General features: G+C 41.5%; 1 protein-coding gene across 2 annotated transcripts in view; it reads right to left on the bottom strand.

Annotated features, from left to right (window-relative positions):
* The window catches only part of CACNA1C (calcium voltage-gated channel subunit alpha1 C), a 1,657,037-nt gene that overhangs the window by 594,650 nt on the left and 1,041,007 nt on the right, over positions 1–21,380 (bottom strand). The window contains exons 19-21 of one of the 2 annotated variants that reach the window (XM_086952879.1): positions 20,935–21,067; positions 16,207–16,336; positions 10,405–10,464 (exon numbers count right to left, since the gene is read on the bottom strand). In XM_086952879.1, the coding sequence (XP_086809005.1) occupies positions 10,405–10,464; positions 16,207–16,336; positions 20,935–21,067 (323 nt within the window). Of the gene's footprint in view, positions 1–10,226; positions 10,287–10,404; positions 10,465–16,206; positions 16,337–20,934; positions 21,068–21,380 lie in introns of both variants that reach the window. The other variant, XM_086952878.1, reaches the window with a different exon arrangement.

Raw genomic sequence — 21,380 nt, 5'->3', positions numbered from 1 at the left:
AAAAAGTGCACATAAGTGCAATACAGACAAAAGGAGCAGCCCGGTAGCAGATTGCAGCTGCCAGATCGTATGAAAAAGCAAAAAAAAAAAAGCAAAAGTAAGAAGAGGGGCAGTAGAACAAAGGAGGGAGCCCCCTAGTGGGCAGGGATCAAGGGGCGCGAGGAGCAATGGTGGAGGTAGAGGGGTACGAATAAAAGTTAAGCATATCATGGAATGCAAGGGAAGCAATTGACAAATGGAGAAAAACAGAGAGCATAGGGGCTCAGATGAGGGATAGGCAGCACATGGGGGAGAAAGTAAGAAAGCATATGCGCTCCCATTGATGAAGAAAAAAGTAGGTCCCTTTTGTCAGCTGTGGAAGGCTACACGTCTTTCTGATTAAAAAAAAGTATAGTAACAAATGCTAGGCTCCAGTTTGGAGGCAAGCAGAAGCAGGTAAATTAAAGCCATTGAATGAGAAAAACTTGAGATTAATAAGAAAGCCAGCCAATGATAATTAATGAGCCAAGCCCACTCTAAATTTTAGTATTATACACAAAAGATCTTTTGACAACAGTAGGCGAGACCTAAAATCAGGACTGGAAAGATTATGCATCTGCTGTCGGTGCTGGGGGGCTGAGGTTCAAAATCTCAAACTGGCTAGTGTATTGCAAGACCACTTGCACTTTGCTAAATGGTTTAGTGGGAAACACCCTCGAAGAACACTGTCCTCCAATACAGGGTCCACGTTTTAAATGGGTGCCAAAACCTCGGTTTGAATGTCTTCCTAATGTCGTCCTCTGTCCATTAACCGGTGGTGGGAGCAGCAGAATACATTTTCCTTTGTCGTATATCTCGTTTTTATCATTACTGTGTCCCTGTTAATGTATTGCCCTCTATTCACACAACTATTTATCCTAGCTTATTTTACTTGCACAGTTGTACAGTGATAACAGTGGCACTTCCCCCTTTAGGATCGATGGGACATGGTATGAGTCAGTAAGTCCTGTTGATGATTTTAAGTTCCTCGCCACTTGGGGTTACTGGTATTCCTGAGATCATATTATTTTACTGCACGCCTGTAACTCTTTAAATCCCCCCTCAACCTTTGTAATCATACATGCTACAGCTTGTTGATATCCATAGATCTTCCCTTCCAGCGCTGTGCAGGCCAATGCCTTTATGCTTCCTGGCAATGCACATATTCAGTCCATCTAGTTGAGATTCTAATGTCACCTCAATGCAATCTCCATATATGTCATTAGAACTGTCTCACGTCTTTAGAGCCTAAACACTTTACTTGTGGATGTCCCAGTGCTTCAGACATTTTCTTTGTAGAATTCTGGGGCTTCCTTATATTTTTTAGGTACTGTATGATTTGCATTCCCTGACATCTCATCTCTCGGCCTCCAACCCTTTCAGGAGAGTAATATTTTAACCCCTTCGAATTGTAAGCCAGGGCGGCCTCCTCCATGCTCACACTATGTGCTGGTTCAGCATGCTTTTAATTGTATGCTGTGCATTGTGAATGGTGCCTGCTCTATGTCCCACAGTGAATGAGGGCACTCGCACATTGAATCGTTACCCAGTGCCTCACGTAGTATACTGTCTTCTTGGCCATATTTCTGTCACTCTCCACCACAAACTGGTGCTGGTCCTCAGTCCAACAGGCTAAAGCGGATTGTTGTCTTATTTCCTGTTGCCATGTCTGTAGAGGGAGTATGATGCACTGCATGATTTCCTGGAAACTGACCTCTGTTATCCTAGTACTATTCCTCATTCTGTCCGCTGGTTCTCCAACTGGATGGATACACCAAATGGATCAGACTGGGTGAAGGCAGGGAGACTAAGACATACTTCCATGCTTCTCTTTAGCCGACAGAGCTACACCGCATCTCTTGCTTTTTAAACACCAAATGTCTGAAAAATGTGATTCCTATTTAAATCTTGATTTTCAACAACTGTAGTGTTGTTCCCAGCTCCAAAAAACAGAACATGTCGGGTAAGTTGATTTTAGGAAGTTTTATTCAACGGAAACTTGCCAGTATGTCACAATGCAATTCTTGGAGACATCTTACTAGTCATTGAGATGTACTGGAAGAATACTTGTATCAAAGAGAAGTTTAAAAATCATAACCTAAAAATAATAATAAGTTGGACCTATTTTTATAGAAGGTCAGTAAAATAATTAGGTAGAGTTGGCACTATGAATTAATGAGGAGTGCAGAAAAAAGAAAATACCCAGTTTAAACATTAGAGTGAATATCATAAAAAGTTTCATTCAATTTAACTAACATTTTTCTAGATGAAAGTTACTAGAAAACTATACACTTCCCTTTTCTGCAAATAATTCATCTGGGTAGTAAGGGTACCACCATATAGGAAAAGCTTTTAGACTGCATGCTCGTGGTTTAATTAGTAGGGGCATGTTTGCCTTATTTTTACTTCTATCATAATTAAGTTCTACCAGAGGTTCATTCTCATGAAATCTTTCATTCATAGGAAAAATACTGGTTATTTAATTTCAGTTAATGACTCCTATTTTTCTTAAACACTGATGTTGCTTGTAAAACCTTCCAAAACATTTTGGTTACCAGTTCTTTTGGACTAATAACTGCGACGTTTTAAAATACATTCCTAAATAACATTTAAACTTAAAGATTTATTCTTAACCCCAGTCAAGGGTACACATTTGAAACACCTGATTTTGAAGGTGAACGTTTTTATCCATATTAATACAATGTAAGATGGAGAAAACAATGACATTTAATTTACTCACTCGACAGACTGCTATAACCATTCAGAAAAAAATATTGTAGCGATGTTTTATAGCTGTTGGTGCCATTTGTCTCTTCACATGAATCAAAACAGAGGAAATAGGACTGAACATGTAATAGTTTTGCGAAAGAAAGCTAGGTTTTAGTGATCTATGATTGATTAGTAGTATTCTCTTGTTATGTTAAATCCTTAAAAACATAGCATGAATATTCAGGACAGAAGGCAAAAAGAAAGGAATCTTCTTGTAAATAGTTCCCATGGATATCAGAATAAATAAGTACCCCTGACTCAACAGCTTGCCCACTATTGCATTACTTATAGAGTCACTCACTGACCAATAGACATTGACTTAACTGAATGACTAGCTTTCTGACTGTGATATTGACCAGCTCACAGACTTACTCAATAACTTACTAAATAATTACACCTCCCTGTAACTCTCACTGAAACACTTTTTGTTTGTTGCAGCATGTACTGTGTCTTCAATTGGCAATGCTTTCCAAATCAAACCAGAATTGACAAAGGCAACATTTCAAGCTTTTCTTAAACATGCAGTGACAACGCCAATAGGCATGGCCTTTTTCTTACAGAAGATATTTGAGAATAGTTAAGGGGCTTTGTTTGCTCTGCTGTCAGCTGTCCTAGAAAGCAAACACCATAATCAAGCTACATTATGGCCTACAACAACTGCAGTAGCACTGAAGAGTGTCGTAAAAAAGAGCCAGAAGACATGTTTGCCTTGTACTAGTAAAATATTCAATAGAAGGTACTTTTATCAATGGGCCCTTATTTTTGATGAATCTGGAAGTGCTCGTACATCTTCACTTTGTGGACAGAAAGCTTTCATTTAAGAAAAGTGTCATTATGACAACAAAGTAAAACAAATGAACTTCGTAAATAGCCTTATCCTCAAGCTGCCTGTCTTCTTTATTACAATATGCTCTTTGGATCAAATAGGCCCCGTGGAAGTGGGAGGTCCACTTAAAAACGTATGTATGTGTGACTTATCTTGTTCTGCATGTGGACAACAGATATATATATATATTTTTGGTTTTCAAAAACCTTTATTGAGGCTGAGACAAAACAAAATTACAGTGTTGCACCAGAACGAAATAATATGCACGGCGATACAATATAAAAGACCAGAAATTACTACATGCATATACAGCTAAAAAAAAAAGAAAAACAATATCAATGGAAGAGATCGGGGAGACACCAAAGCCAATGGGGAGAAAAATGACTTACACAGCACCATGTATGAGAAAAAGCGGGAGGGGGCACGTAGAGTCAGAGGAAGAAAAGGAGCAGGTGGAGGAGACTCATTGACCTTCACCGGCGGCCGCCGTGGGCGGATTGCCGGTGGGGAGTGCGGGAGAGGTCGCCGGGTGCTGGGAAGTGTGATTCAGGAGATAGGAGATAAGCGGGACTCAAAAATCCAATGGACGGGAGCAGTCAGGCATAAGGTCCCAGAATTCGGACAGGAGGGTCTGACAACGGGAAGAACCTTCTAGCCAAAGGGCCACCTTTGGCGCGGGCCGGCGACCCCAGCACATGGAAACCCTGCGCCGCGCAAGAACTAATAACATAGCAATCAGTTTGCAAAAGGCATTTGGACAGAATTTGACAAAGCCTAAAAGGCAGAGCAGAGGGTCAGATTGGTAAGGAGCGGAGGTAATCTCAGAAATGACTGCGCATACCTCACGCCAGTAAGCGGAGACCTTGGGGCATAGCCAGGCGAGGTGGGAGAAGTCGGCTGCGGGTGCTGAGCAGCGCAAGCATCTGTCACTGGCAATGAGTCCCATCTTGTGTAATTGTACAGGGGTCCGATAGAGCTTATGTAGATACTTCAAATGGATAAGGCGCAGACGATAGTTGGGGGAGAGGCGTTTGATCTGAGTGCAGCAATACAGCCAGTCAGCCTGGGAAACTTCGTTACCGAGGTCCTCCTCCCACGCCACACGCACGTCAGTAGAGATGAAAGAAGCCCCCAGTGTGGAAGCATACATTTTAGTGACCAATGTCTTTGGGGAGGAGGATGTGTGAAGAAAATTCAGAGTGACCATCGAGGGGGGAGGCGGGTGAAAGAGGAGTGAAGCTACCTACAGACCGCCCAGAGCTGATAATAAAGCAAAGTGTCCAGGGGGCCAGAGCCAGCAGCAGGTGTGTAGAATGTGTTCTCAGGGTAGAGATCAGACACGTTGGAGAGCCCTAGACGAGTGGCGTGTTTTGCCATCCCTGAAGATTGAAGGGGAGGAAAAGCCGGGTTGTGAGCAATTGGCATCGCAGCAGCAGAGAGCATGTCCGAATCTGAAAATTTCCGGAGCCCCTACCAAGCCCTGCGCAGGGTCTCGACCGTATAGACCTCAGTGCGCAGAGGCTTCACCGTAGCAATCCGAGCTGTGGTGAGCAGGCAGGTCAGTCTCAACAGCGACGTGGGGCTGGAACGGAGTGGGTTGAAGACAGAAGTGGAGAAAGCTGGCCTCAGAGCTGAGAGCATAGAGTTGAAGGTCAGGAGCCATGAGACCACCGCGAGACATAGGGAGGGTTGAGATATTGTATGCAATCCTAGGTTATCGGCCTGTCCAAATCATAGGGATCACTAATGAGCGGAGCTTCCGAAAAAAGTGAGCGGTGAGGGAGATATGGAGGTTGAGGAATAAATATAAAAACTTCGGGAGCACCACCATCTTGGCAATGGCTATGCGACCAGCTAAAGAGAGTGGCAAACGGCTCCAGAGGGGAATTTTGAATTCCAACCAGTCCACCGCAGAGCCGAAGTTGGCTCTCCAGAGTTCGTCAACGTCCCTACTCAATCAGATCCCGAGATACCTAGTGGGCTCAAGTCAAGTCAAGTCAAATTTGCTTTATTCGAGATAAAAACTCATAAAAGCACAATAAAACATTTTAAAACATTTTGGTCCCGTTCAAAACAAGTTTAGAACACTCCAATAAAATTCCATTATTAGTAATACAATTACGTATTTAAAAAGAAGAAAAAGAGAGCAATATTTTCAAAAATTCAATATTCAAAGCATTTTGACAAACTATTTAAAAACTTCAACAGAGTCACTAAAATCACAGTTCAATAAAATGACAGTTCAAGGTGCGAATTTCCTTCTAATTGCCCAAGCCCACCCCAAGAATTTTGCGGCCGCTACTGAGATGACCGGCAAGGAGCTAGTGCAAATTAATTTTAATGCAACCTTGCTATCCCTTGTGCCTAGCATTTTGCACATTGCTGTTAGCCAAACACGTTGGGGGGTTGAGTAAGCCCTACAGACAAAAAGGAGGTAGGCAATGGTTTCAACACCATTCTTGCAAACCGAGCAAACACTGGAATTGGTTGCAGCCCATCTGCCCGTTAGTGATCTTACTGGAAGAGACCCTACTCTGAGCTGGAAATAAAGTTTACGGTCCCCAGGCTTTGTAATCACATCCCAATAGGGTTCCAACCTGGGGAGAACTTTCGCTTCCAGATATCTACTCTCCATAAATGAAGGAGCAGCATCGTTCCATTTCTGTTAGGCAACCATTTCCCAATACCTAGCTTTTAGATCTTCTTTGGAAGGGAACCGGGCTGACTCGGGATTCTCCCATAGTCCCTTCATGCCCATTTTGATTAAGACTTTGGACAGTTCTTTTAGCCAGCTTATCTTGCGAAATGTGTCTGCTTTAATTACGTCCAAGAAGCCCTGGGCATAATGCGCAAGCTCCGGGGTGGCCCAAATACGACGCCAGTATAGTATTGGTCTCAGTCTGGCCATGTCCGAAACTGCTTTCCTGCCCAATTTATAGCACAACGGTCTCATGGGTGTGCTCTTAGGGACGCCAATAAGATTATTCAAGAATTTATTTTCAACAAGTGTCAGTGACCCTATATTCTCATAGCCCCATAATTCGGCATCATAAAGAGCCGAACTGATGGCTTTTGCCTCATACACTTGGAGTGCTGGCTGGATCGGCTTTGTCAAGCATTTTCTATGCTCCACGGATATGGCGCCTGCATTTTGGCGAAATTTGAGGGCCGCCATTTCTATATGCTTCCCCCAGGTAGGTCCCTTTGCTTTGTGGATGCCCAGGTAGACAAAATCTGATACCTTTTCCACCTTTCCACCGTCCATAAAGAAGTTCCCTTTAAAGCTATGGTGCGGGTTAAAAACCATAAGTTTTGTTTTGGTAACGTTGACTTCTAGCCCACGGTCAGTGCAAAATCCCTCAAAGATCTTTAGGGCTCGCTGCAGTCCACTGGGGGTTTTAGAGACAATGAGCGTATCGTCCGCAAATAGTAAGATCGGAATCTTCGCTCCTGCTAATGACGGGGCATCTACATCACCTGTCAACATGCGTTCTGCCACCCCGTTGATATACAAAGAAATGAGAGTGGGTGCCATAGCGCACCCTTGGCGCACACCCCGCTCGACAGTAAAGTAGTTGGTAACTTGCCCATGTCCCCCCACTGGATTTTAGCATGGTTACCCTCGTGCAATCTCATCACGAGGGATAAAATTTCCAGCGGCATGCCCATCTGGCCTAAAACTTCCCAGAGCTTTTCCCGAGGTACCAGATCAAATGCGGCTCGCAGATCTATAAAGGCAGCATAAAGGCTGCCTTTCCCGAGCAGGTCCGTCTTCCAATGAAGTTAAGTAAAACTGAATATCTGGTCAATGGTGCTGGTTAACCTACGGAAGCCTGCTTGAAAAGGGGACAGGATTTTTTCTTTGTCTGCTCAGACCATTATTTTCTCTAAGGTCAGTTTCCCTACCACCTTTTGGACTGTATCTATTAGGCTAATTGGCCTATAATTCTCCGGCAGCGCTTTATCGCCCTTCTTATAAACGGGAATTATAACCGCCCCTTGCCAAGACTTCGGGACCGGGGGCCCTAATGCCACTGCATTGGCCAACTTCATTATATAGCTGCCTCATCGGGCTTTATCATGGAGGAAAACGTCTGCTGGGACCCCGTCTGGTCCGGGTGCCTTCCCCCGTGAGGTTGAATTGAGGGCCGCTTCTACATTGCTTATGTTAGTGTGCTCAGTTGCCCAGACAAAAGCTTACTCCAGATTGAAGGGCGTCATAGCGTCAGTAAGAGGAAACAGCACAGACTTGTTCCAGTTCACCTGGATACAGGAGTATCCGCCAAAGCATATCACCTCACAAACTAGAGGACTGAGGTTCTCCTGAGGGTGACGAACATATAAGGTAACATCATCCGCATACATAGAAACAAGCAAAGTGGCGTGCACAACAAATATAAAGGAGTTAAGAGGTTTATGCAAGAAAATAAAATCTGTGGTAGCAGAAGATTTCACCACATCATTTCACAAATAGACACCAAAACCTTGGGATGTGACCACTATCTGCTTCTTGATTCTAAGAGAATGAGAATGCTCGGGTTCCCTCTCTGTCATCCTGCAGTATTTGAGCAGAGGGCATACAACCCCTGCAGCATGGTGATTTAACTTTCTCTACACACCCCTACATTCTCTTGTTGTGAACATCCAGCCGCAACTATCTTCTGTACATTGTTGTGTGATTGTCCTACCTAATTTGACATATCCAACGCCTGTGTAGAGCCTTTTTGTTTGAAAGTCATAACAAAAAAATCACTACAAATAAAAGTGTCAGAACAGCAAATCCCATAAATTTACAGCGCACACTAATGTGTATAATCTGTTAATTGCATTAACCGGCATATCTGTTTTTCTTCAATGTAAGAGAATGCATATTTAACATTTAGTCACATGAATATGCCCATATACGCTTCCTTTCTTTCTTTTATAATTGCTTGTTCTCCCTACTGAAATAGGTGAAAATGGGGTTGCTCCAGATAATTGCACAATACAGAATTTTTGAGGTATTTTGTGGGAGTCTGACTTGCAAATAAAACAGTCAATTTCAAATTATAATCACCACTCTCATTGTTATTTTCTGTATGTGCATCACTCAAACAGTGCTAATCTCATTCAGCTCATATACTCTGTGTGTGAAGAATACGTCCAGTTGGACTCTGCCAAAGTATTATCTTTTTCCAGTAAATATGGCGTGCTACCCAAGGTCTAACCTTCGCTCCGGTGAGCTTCAATCACTACAGGAATCCTTTCCAGCAAAGAGGATATCACACTTCATCAAGAGACATATTAAATGGAGCTGTACCTAAAAATGTTACCAGCATCTAATCCTGGATAATGGTAGTCTATTTAAGACTTATATCAAATAATACCAAATCCATCCTGCTAAATGGTAGAAAGCTCCAACCAAAAATCAAAGAACGGTCTACCAATAGGCAGTTGGTTGGCTTCTGCATCTCATCTTTCATCCTGGGCTTCAACATCAATTGCTGCTGTTCCTTTCAAGAGAATGTGACAAAGAAAACACAAAGCACTAACCATTCCTTCCAACCAAGATCTTCATTCGTTCTCTTGCACAGTCATAGAAGCATCTGCTTGCTCACTGGCCTCCTGGCCTCCACTCCTGAACATTGTCCTGAATGCGTTTCCATCATGCTCATACCTCAGGACCTACTCTGGCTCCCCCTCTTGTCATTCACCAGGTTCTAATCGCTTCACAGAATTTGCAAGACTCTCTGTGCCAGCAAACTGGGCTACTGAGTGGACCAGCTCTCCCTCTCTCATCACAGCTGTACCACACGTAGCACCATACTGAGAAACCAGAGGTGCCAAGAGCAAACACATAAACAGTGAGAAAACATGAGCCTGGTTAAAGGCATTAGACCATCTCTAAGCCTTCATCTGAGACAAACTGCACACTTCTCTCCTTCAGGACTGAACTCAAATACAATGTTACCCCACTTTCTCTCATATTTCTCTTTCCACTCACATGTCTGGGTCTAATATTGTCCTCCACTCCCCGCTCCACCCATTGGTCTTTGTGTATATTTGTATGCATCTTCACCTGCATTATGCCTTATACTTTGGCAATTAGTAAACATTTGCTATTGTTTCTCTAACCAAAAAGTGCTGTGCTGTCCCTAGAGACTGGATTTACACAACAGAAATATACAAAGTAGACTAAAATAAAAGTAACAAGAATAAGCCAGACTTGAGGAGAAGTCCCTCTGGAGCAATGATGACCGAATTCTTATGGCTGATTTGCCTACGGACACTACGCAGCGGCATTGTGGAACATGCCTTGTGGAGAACTGGAAAAACACAACTCCTGTGCAGGATATTGTAGATCTGAAACATCACAACCATGAGACGCTAGTTTTACATTTACGAAACAACAATATACGCCACAGAAACGTAGTGCACAAAAGCTTCACTTGAGGATTAGCAAAATATCTAAAATAGACAGGAGTTTAAACTTAGTTCACTGATGAGCTAAAGGGAAGCACAGAAGAGCCAAGTAAAGGCTCGGTTGTCGATGTGGCACGCAGGGAATGTATATGACTTGCTTAGAGCGTGAAAAGAGTGTGAAAAAGACTGGCTTCTTGCTCACAGTCATTACCTTAAGAATAATTTCCACAGTAAAGATACTAGTGAAGACATAGTCAGCGTTACCTAGGATCTGAAAGACAAACATAGAGGGGTTAGTGATACTCAGTGACATTCCCAGCCAGAGCAGGTGTGTGTTAGCAAGATTTAGAGAGTGAGTGAGGCAACCAGGCAACACACAAGTACATTACCTTCAGGCAAATTTCAACGGTGAAAATGACAGTAAAAACTATATCAAAATAAAACAGAATCTGCAAAACAAAAAGGGGACAGGGTAACGGGGTCAAAAGCCTGCACTGAAATGGGATATCATAGTTCAAAGTGCACCATTGGAAGCTTCAGGCAAGAGCACCTTTTTTGGTTGAGTTAGGTACCAATCTTCAGGTCTGTCCACTTGCACTATTGCATTTATCCTTGACTCTTTTACCCCATGCCCACAACCTGGTAGTTTGGCTTCTCTGGTTTCTTCGGAAGACTGTAAATCAAGAACTCTTTTGCAAGAATCACAGCTACATCACCCCAATGTCTTAACTTCAGTTCTACAGAGTAAAGCAGTGACTGACAATGAAGGTTTGAAATAATAATGTTTATGATAACAGCTGCCACACTTACATTGCATTGTCAAGAGTGAATCCTCTCTAGTCACTCATTATAACACTAATAATATGTGTTGTATCAAGTGTTAAGACCTCCAGGATTGGTCACCACCCTAGATTCTGGAATCACTTCCAGAAAGATGTATGTGTTTCTTTCAATGTTTACCCAAGTCCCCAAAGCCAGTTTAAATCTGGCAGCAAGGAAATAATCATCTGAAATAGCATTGGCACCATCACAAATAAGTAGAGATCTGGAGACTATATTTCTCAATCAAATTGTATAACAGCTCTACAATTCTAGGACCGATCTCTAGGAAAACAAAACATAATTATTTGATTGTTTTATTGGCGTAGCAAAAAATCAATGGATGGTCTCAATTAAATGGGACCACTTCTATAGTAATTATTTGCAGGAATAAATAATTAACCACCCCCTTGGTTAAATGGCAACGCAGTGCCTTGAAGACTAAGGAACTTGTCACCCTATAAATGTGTTGCAGTGCCATGGAAGCCAGGACTTGAGTATTGTAATTCCTCAGTCAGAAGATTTCGGGAACTCTCCCAGAGCTAAAGACTTTTTTATTCACATTGAGAAGTTTCCCCAGCAACTTGGCAAATGCATGTTTGTGTCCAGAACATATTTCGCTAATAAAAGCATTGTCCACATTTTACCACTGTTGATTCAGTTATCTTCTACAGAAAAAATGTGAGCTGTAATTTTTCAGTGCATATTTCACAAGAAACCTTATGTCTGGTTACCATTTTTTTATCCACTGATTAGCACTTTTTGGATCTACTTTTTATTAAATGCTTGTGCACCTGATATTAACCCAGTGTGTTATATACAATGGACAATGATTTTCACATTATCCTTAAATTGCTTTTATTCGGTAAACAGTCATAATATCGATTCCAAAATATAGAATGGACATAATATCGAAGTAAAAATAAAGAATGGACAAAATATCGAATGGACATAATATAGTGGTTAAAAATATCGAATTTAAGGTAAGTAATATCGATTTTCAAAATATAAAAGTCAAAATAAGTATACAATATAGGCATTAAATATATCGATTTTTTAATAATATCAATTTTTTTTAAGTGTTTTGTATGTTAGTATATGTGTGAAAAGTGTATATTAACTTTTGTAATGTATGTTTAATGTATTTTAAGTAATGAATTTTATGTTATTTAATTTTTGCGTAATTTAATTCTGTAGCGGGTTGTGGGTTTATAGGGAAATAGGGTGGGAAGTAATTTAATTATATTAAATTAAATATTAATTTTTAGCAATTATTATTAATTTTTAATTAAATGTAGCTTTTTTGTTCTGTAGCGGGTTGTGGGTTTATAGGGGAATAGGGTGGGAAGTAATTTAATTGTAATTAATTAAATATTTTTATTTATTTATTGGTATTCATTTTGAATTTATTGTTATTTTTTAATTGGTAATTAATTTTTATTAATTGACAATTAATTTGTATTAATTGATTAATTGTTAATTATGTTTTTCTAAATTTATTTTCTGTAGCGGGTTGTGGGTTTATAGGGGAATAGGGTGGGAAGTAATTTATTTGTAATTAAGTAATTAATTTTTTTCATTCATTGGTATTGATTTTAAATTTATTGTTAATTAATTTTTAATTGGTAATTAATTTCCATTAATTGGCAATTAATTTTTATTAATTGGTAATTATTTTGTATTAATTAAATATTTGATAATTGTGATAATTGTATTAATGTATTTTCTGTAGCGGGATGTGGGTTTATAGGGGAATAGGGTGAGAAGTAATGTAATTGTAATTAATTACATGTTAAAAATACTTTTTGTGTATTGATAATGAATTTACTGTTAATTTTTAATTGGTATTAATTTGTATTATTAATTAGTTTTTGTTATTGAAAATTGATTAGTTGTTAAATAATTATGAATAGGTTATTAATTTTTAATACATTATTACATAATATTAAATTGGTTATTAATTTCATTTAATGTTTTATTGGGATTGATATTTAATTTATTTTTAATATTATATTAAATCATTATTTTCCCTACTGTTAAACTCACTGGAGTGGGAATAGTAATTTTCACCCTCCCGCTATCCAACGCTTTCCCTACTGTTGCACTCTCTGGAGTGGGAATAGTATTTTTTACCCCTACGCTATCCAACGCTTTCCCTACTGTTGCACTCTCTGGAGTGGGAATAGTAATTTCTACCCCTACGCTATCCAAAGCTTTCCCTACTGTTGCACTATCTGGAGTGGGAATAGTAATTTTCACACTCCCGCTATCCAACGCTTTCCCTACTGCTGCACTCTCTGGAGTGGGAATAGTATTTTTTACCCCTACGCTATCCAACGCTTTCCCTACAGTTGCACTCTCTGGAGTGGGAATAGTAATTTTTACCCCTACGCTATCCAATGCTTTCCCTACTGTTGTACTCTCTGGAGTGGAAATAGTAATTTTTACCCTTTGAATATCCAACGCTTTCCCTACTGTTGCACTCTCTGGAGTGGGAATAGTAATATTTACCCCTACGCTATCCAACGCTTTCCCTACTGTTGCACGCTCTGGAGTTGGAATAGTAATTTTTACACTCCCGCTATCCAACGCTTTCCCTACTGTTGCATTCTCTTGAGTGGGAATATTAATTTTTACCCTTATGCTATCCCACGCTTTCCCTATTGTTGCACTCACTGGAGTGGGAATAGTATTTTTTACCCCTACGCTATCCAACGCTTTCCCTACTGTTACACTCTCTGGAGTGGGAATATTAATTTTGACCCCTACGCTATCCAACGCATTCCCTACTGTTGCACTTTCTGGAGTGGGAATAGTATTTTTTACCCCTACGCTATCCAACGCTTTCCCTACTGTTGCACTCACTGGAGTGGGAATAGTATTTTTTACCCTCCCGCTATCCAACGCTTTCCCTACTGTTGCACTCACTGGAATGGGAATAGTATTTTTACCCCTATGCTATTCAACGCTTTCCCTACTGTTGCACTCTCTTGAGTGGGAATAGTATTTTTTACCCCTACGCTATCCAACGCTTTCCCTACTGTTGCACTCTCTGGAGTGGGAATAGTATTTTTTACCCCTACGCTATCCAACGCTTTCCCTACTGTTGCACTCACTGGAGTGGGAATAGTATTTTTTACCCCTACGCTATCCAACGCTTTCCCTACTGTTGCACTCACTGGAGTGGTAATATTAAATGTTACCCTCCTGCTATCCTACGGTAAAATATTGTACATTTTTTATTAATAACTTAAATTAATTATATCTTAACTTTAAGGTTATTTGAGTATTTTTAAGTATGTTTTAGTTAATTATATCTTTATTTCATTAATTTTAAATTACTTTTAAGACATTTAAAAAAAAATCGATATTTTGATTGACTATATTTTTTACAGACTATATTTTGGATTCGATATTTTTGTACTTAACTGTTTGTAGATAGGAATTCGATATTTTGGCATTCTATATTTTGGTGACTATATTTTGGTAAGTCTATATTTTGTCATTCTATATTATGTCAGTGATCCCTTTTATTCATTGGCTGGCCTTGTGGATCTTTGGTGTGCATTCAAGGGACAAAGACTTGGTATTGATTTCTGATAAACTGACTGCCTATCTTGACATATTATCATGTTAAAATAGAAAGTGCTTTACATTTGGATTGGCCTGACAGCACTGGAGAGAATTAGTGTCAACCCTTTCCTCTGCGTACGGTGGAAGTCATTTCTCACACTGGTACGCAGCTGTACTTCTAACATGCCACACCTTTAGAGATATGCTTTATTACTTTACTGCCACAATCCTTGCGCCTAGTCAGATGTTGTTCATGAGCCAGATTTCTTGCAATAACATATGGGTGCTCTGCAACAACATGGAGAAAAATTCAGTATCCAGTGTCCCCAGTCCTGATTCCACACGGAAAAGGATGCTGGCCATCTGGGTTGTGTAGATAAGTCCATGTTTAGGGCATTGTGGGTAAAACACAGGGTCACTTTAAGTACAGAATGACACAACTGCCCACAGAGTACACAAGCGTTGATCCCTATATGAGGAGACAAGGCAGTCTCTCAGCAGCACGGGGATCTTGGTTCAGCTAACTCTCAGACATCCATTGGCGTATAGCAGTGCCTGTCTTGTTTACCATGATCTGTAGACAATGAAATGATAATCTCTGTGTGGTCTGCCAAACCATGCAATGCCATTGCATATTTGCATAACAATTCAAGTAGAGGCGGTAATTAAACATAAAGAAAGAAGAGAAAACCATGATCCCAATGGGACCCCAAACTTTACTGAGATCTTGACCTGGGCATACCAGTGTGAAAATAAGGACAAAACCCAAGTGTGTGCTGTTTCTGACACTTAGCCACTTCCTGCATTCTGTGTGGCAGGATTCTATGGGGCCAAAGGTCCCAGATATGTCCCACTATGCTAGGAGATCCGGATCTCCTTGATAGTAGTATGCACATCAGATACAGCCCTTTCCGTACCTCTGTTCAGTCTAAACCCCGATGGGCTTACTCCTGTGATGATTTTCTAGTATTGTGCATTTGAACTGCTGCAGTTGTCGCTGAAACCTTCAGTTCCAAGGCAATATATGAAATCAGGTTAACGTTGTTAGGCATTTTAAGGTAAAGGTCTGAGCCATAATATTTTAGCCCATATGGGATGAAAATGGTTTGCAATGGTAAACAAGACATGCACTTTTATGATACAGTGGATGTCTGAGAATTGGTTGAACATAGAATCCCGTGCAACTGAGAGACTGCCTTGTCCCCTCATGTGAGGATTAAAACTTTTGTACTGTGTGGACAGTTGTGTTATCCTGTACTTACAATGCCCCTTTTTCAATTCATCAGCTAAACGTGTCTGATCACACTAGCAGTGCTCCCTGTCAATTTTGTGTCACACTCAAGATGAGAGTGAGTAGAGTTGCAAATCTTTTGTCCATGATATATAGACACATGACTCGTGGGTGTGTCCTTATGGTCATATCTTTACCAGGATTCTTGACTTTTATTAATACATGTCTCTATTTGATTAATATAGCTTCAGTTTTTCAGGTACTTTGCAGGTCCAACCAGCCCAGAAACTGGTTCCTTTAATTACTAAAATGAATTGCAAACGGTATTTACAATTATTTATCTTTAGTTGCCAATTAGTTTAACTAAGCTCTAATTTACTGGCAGAGAGTTCAAGTTAATTTAAAGATAAAGCCCACTTTTGAACAAAGGCTTTTCAATTTTAGTTAGGTATTTTTATGTACTGTCTCCCCCCTGTCTGAGTCCCAGAACCTCATGACCAAGTGCTAGTTTCTGATGGTCTGCTGTGGGTGATACAATCAGTTTTGTATTTTTCAGGGAGATGCGTACTTGGTTTCGAAAGGAAAAATGCCGAACTGGGTCCTCGGCAGCCAAAGAGATGCTGCTTAGCAGGATGAAGAAAAGGATCAGGTTTGTAAAGATGTTATCGTTGACGATTCGATGGCAGTGAAGGCGAAATCTGCAAGAGGAAGAAAAAAACACTGATCAATAAGCACACATCATACATTAACGTTTTTTACCCTGATTGTTCTCACCATCACCTTCTCATGACCTTTTCCGTGTCTAAGCCTAACTTCTCAGTCTCTTGGTACTTGCCCTACGGATGTATGTCGTTACGACGCATGCTTTTACAACGCATGCCTTTACCATGCATGCCTTTACCACGCAACTTTTACAATGCAAGTCGTTACAACGACTTGCGTTGGGGGGCGCTGGATAGTGAATAGTTTAATTTACTACTCCAACTCCAGGCCCCCGGGATAGTAGGGAAGGTTTTGGATAGTAAATTAAACCATTCCATATCCTACAGCGCCCCCCAGCGCAAGTTGTTGTAACGACTTGCGTTGTAAAAGTTGCCTGGTAAAGGTAGTGCGTGGTAAAAGTTGCGTTGTAAACGCTGTTCCCCCTGCCCTACTAGTATCCAATGGATTGGACTTTCCACAGAGCAGGGCACGAGTCGAGGGTACACAGCGTCCCACTACTCTTTTCACAGGGTGGACGCCGTCCCCCTTGGCGTCCACACTGCTAAGATGTATGGCCCCTTGGAAATAAGTTGATCTTGTCACAGTGTAATTTTGAAACACCTGGACACGTTCATCAACTCCTGCACGTTGTCTGCTTTCAATCGTTTTCCAGCAGCATCGTGCAGGCAGGGAGGGGGCTTTTTTCCACCTTCAGCCGAGCAATGATAAAGAGAGAAGTTATGGGGTCATCAGGGCTCCTATTGATCGAGTGTGGAACTGGGGGCTTCCTGGAACCTCACAAATGCAAATACACCAGGGAGAAAACAAAAGCACACAGCTTGTTATCTCTTCACAGGTCATTAAGAGATGCATGCGTTTTACTTTGTTGTATATAAGTGCATGCACTTTAAGAATATCAGATGGGTTGGTCTGTCTCAGTATTTACACAAATAACAATTTAAGTAGCACTATTTTATTTCTTTTATTGCGCTACTCATCCCAATGCAGAGTGTTAGAGCACTTTACATAACATACACATTATCCATTCCAAATAAATCATGTGTGTAAATTAATGTACAAGATGTGTTACATGAAGCAGTCAGGGTTACAAGGTGTAGGAGTCAAATACACTTCATAGCTCACTGTGGTCTACTAGAAGGAATACTATTTATTAACTGTAAGTAACAAAAGGATCTCTGTGTTCATAGCAGTAATCCACTTACGTATCTACATAAAATAAAAACCTGTGATTTGCTTGTTACATGATATGCTTTGCAGGAGACAACTTTAAAAAAAATTTTTTATTGCATTTTCAGTTGGCATATGTTATAAAATACACGCATCACTTCCAGTGAGGTCACTTCCTGTGATGCCACGTGGAATGTCACGCGTCGGGACATCATGTCCTTTGATAGCACACGTCATGATGTCACTTGCATAATGCCTGACTTGGTTAGTCTCCCCACTTCATTTTTTTAGGACTTGCGTCCTGCCACAGAGGGCTATCAGAGGTTGGGGCTTTTCAACAAATGCTGCCTCAATTGCTTAACCGTGAAGCTACGACCCCTCTCATACAAAATGCACTTGTTTACGAATTTCTCATGTTCGAGGACATAATTTGCAGCAGCGACAGATGTCACAAGTGCACTATTTGCTGGGAGGAAAACCATAAAGTCCCAATAATTGTCGCTCCCCTAATGATATGCTGTGAATGTAATGTAAAATGTAATGTAATGTAATGTGTCTTGTAAAGCGCACTGCTGCCCTGAGGCGTCGTGGCGCTGTAGACCGCTGGGGAACCCGTCCTGGTTATCCCTGTGAGATGGTCCCTACTGGGTATCTCCAAGGTGAAACCAGGCATCCCCGACGAATGTGGGGGGGCGTTGTGGAGATGAGGCAAGCTAATGCCCAGAGTTGCCGAGTGTGATCCCTGGTTAGAGTAGGCACCGAGGCGAGAATTATCTAGTCCGCTGACCCTGGTCCACGACCCTGCCGCGTAGGGAATTGAACCCTGGTCCCGGGCCGTTCTCTGCTTCCGGGTCTGCCGCCTCTAACCAGTGAGCCACACCACTCCACATCAGTGAGCCACACCACTCTAAGCTGTGAGTGGACTCTTGAAGTCCCAGAGTGCAAAGCAGAAAGCGACTTTCTTTGAATGACCACTAGGCTTTCTGCCTATGGTCATAGCAGGGATTTCATTCGGTAGCATACATTGAATGGCCACTAAGTTTCACTTCTCCTGTTTCTCTCTGGAACATCATCGAACAAAATACTTTGAATGGCCACTAAGTGTACCTACCCAAGGTTCTTTCAGGCATGCCGCCCACTGGTATACCCTGAGTGACCCATGGATCTCTTGTTTTGAGGTCTCCACTGAAAATTGAGCCCACAACATATTTTGAGTGGCTATTCAGTATCCATGCCTGGGGTCTCGGAGGGACATTCAGCTGCAAAACAATTCTCAGTAATCCCAAAGTGGTATTGTCTGAGGCAATTGTACGTATGTAACTTTGGATATGTTTCACTGTTTATGGTCTCAGACAGCATATCGGGCAATCACATACTTTGAAATCTCATCCAAGATACTTTTAGTGGCCACTATATTTTATTGCCTAATATGTTTAGAGCCACATCCCACAACATACTTTGAGTGTTTACTAGGTGTCACTGCTTTCCATCCAAATAGAGCCATCAATCATTGACACTCATCTGACTCTCGTGAAGCAGAATTCATCATAGGTACACCTATCACCACATTTCTCACCCCAGCTCAGGGAGACAACTGATTTACATTGATGGAAGTACTGCCTTGCTAAGATCACATCTGGCTTACCTGCCGATTCAGTCTCTCCTCACATTTTGTTCATTATCGGACCAGCTCTTTTTTACAGGTCTCATTGATCTTTACAATTCAACTGTTCCCACAAAATGGAAACGGCCATGGTCAAACCTATCTTTAAAAAGCCCACTCTGGACCTCAATGAACCTAACAGCTACAGGCCCATTTCCCTTCGCCCGTTTTTTGGGAAAGTCCTGGAGGTACTAATCAACAGACAACTCCCAGCCTTCCTAGAGAGTAATAAACTGCTGGATTTATCCTAATCTGGATTCTGAGCGGCCCATATTACGGAAACTACATTGATAGAGGTAGTTGACATCATCAGATTTGCTCTAGACTTGAGCCAATCAGCCATGTTGGTCCTATTCGACCTATCGGCCGCTTTTGACTCCATCTCCCACCGAACGCTTGTGAATCGTCGATGGGAGTCAGGGACATGGCCTTGAATTCGCTTAGCAGTTATTTGGCTGACCGGTCTTCTAGGATACACATGGGTCCCTTTGTCTCTTGTAGTCATGTGATAGAAAAGGGAGTTACCCAGGGTTCCATCTTGAGCCCCCCGCTCTTTAATCTATATGTGGCACCTCTAGCCAGAGTGATTAGATTGCATGGTTTTGATCCCTTGTTTTATGCTGACAACACGCAATTACTGATCACCCTTAGCCCTGACATTATGGACACCAAACTCCGCTTTATGAACTGCATGACCAATATCAACATCTGGATGCAGAGTAATCACCTGCAACTTAATGCCAATAAAACTGAGATTATCCATTTTGGGTAAGCACAAACTTTGTGGTCCAATGACGGGTGGCCCCCCCAATCTTGGCCCTTGCCCATCTCTCAAATCAGTAGTCCGTAACCTAGGGGTGCTGATTGATAACAACCTCTCCATAGCAGACCATATTAATCATGTGTCAGGAGTCTGCTATGGACTCATGCGTAGCCTTTGTACGATCTTGCTGTGGATCCCAGTTGAAACGTGGATGCTGCTAGTCAAGGGCCTCATCATCAGCCGGCTTGATTATGGAAACCCCATGATGGCCTCCATCAATGAAGAGCTGCTCACCAAACTACAGGTGTTACAAAATACAGCCGCAAGACTTGTACTAAACCTACCGTCTCGGACCCCGTTGGCACTAAGTCTGAGAGGTCTCCATTGGTTGCATGGTCCACAAGACTATGCATGTGACCAGACCATCTAACATTGCTAAAAAACTCAACCTACCAGAACTCTAAGTTCCTCCAGCAAGTATCTTCTTACTCCTCTTACGATTTGTACCATTAGGACTGGTGGCAGATCTTTTTCTTATCTTGCCCCCTCTCTGTGGAACTCTCTTCCGCTACAGTTATGCATGAAAACTCATCACAGATTATTTAGTAAATATCTAAAAACCTGGTTGTTCTAATCTGTTCTTCCTTCTCTGGCACTCTTTTTGCCTTCTTTCCCTTCACGTTTCTGAGGGTTTAGGAAAGCGCTTTGAGACCCTCCAGTGATATGTTGTGCTCTAGAGAATCCTATGACTGTGATTATGACTTACATTGAGACTGTGATTCACAACATTTGGAATTGAAACCCAGTGCTGTCCACACCACTTTTGCTTTATATAAACTATTGTTAACTATATAACGTTATATGCTTTCATAGTGTCAATAGTGGCAAACTAAAAGGACCTTGTGAAACAAGGATACACCATATCTGCCTACTAGCAATGACCAAACTCAACCAAACATTAGCAGCTCCAACAATCTTACCTGTTGGTAGGGCGGAAGATGAAGAAAGCACTAGCTTCGGGCATTGGGACAGCTTTCTCTTTCAGGTGAAGTTCCGACAGGGGCCTTGGTCGTGGGCCAACAGGCATCTCGGGCTCTTCTTCTTCCTCTTCACCTGTGAAAGGACAGTCGTTTCTAGAGTAATTAAGAGTTCCATCCAGTAAGAGTTGAACAGGCTTTTAGGTCTATTAAGAGAACTATGTTTAATAACTCATGTGAATCTCAGCATGGTGGTTGGTCATCACAATCAAAACTGGAGTCAAATGATTGAGTCTCCAAAGGCTTGGTACTCCTTGGACTGTTTTTTGAAAGAGACAACATTTAACCTGCGTCCTGAAAAATAGCAAAAAGGGAGAGTCCAGTGTCCCTAGTGAGAAAATTCAGGGTGCCGGGTCCCTGAAATGAAAAGCATCTCCTCTCATTGTGTC

The sequence above is a fragment of the Lissotriton vulgaris genome, chromosome 1_2 (assembly GCF_964263255.1).
Source record: "Lissotriton vulgaris chromosome 1_2, aLisVul1.2, whole genome shotgun sequence".
Classification (NCBI taxonomy): Eukaryota; Metazoa; Chordata; class Amphibia; order Caudata; family Salamandridae; genus Lissotriton; species Lissotriton vulgaris.
Note: the sequence above shows the minus strand (reverse complement) of the source record. Positions and strands in the feature narration are given on the sequence as shown.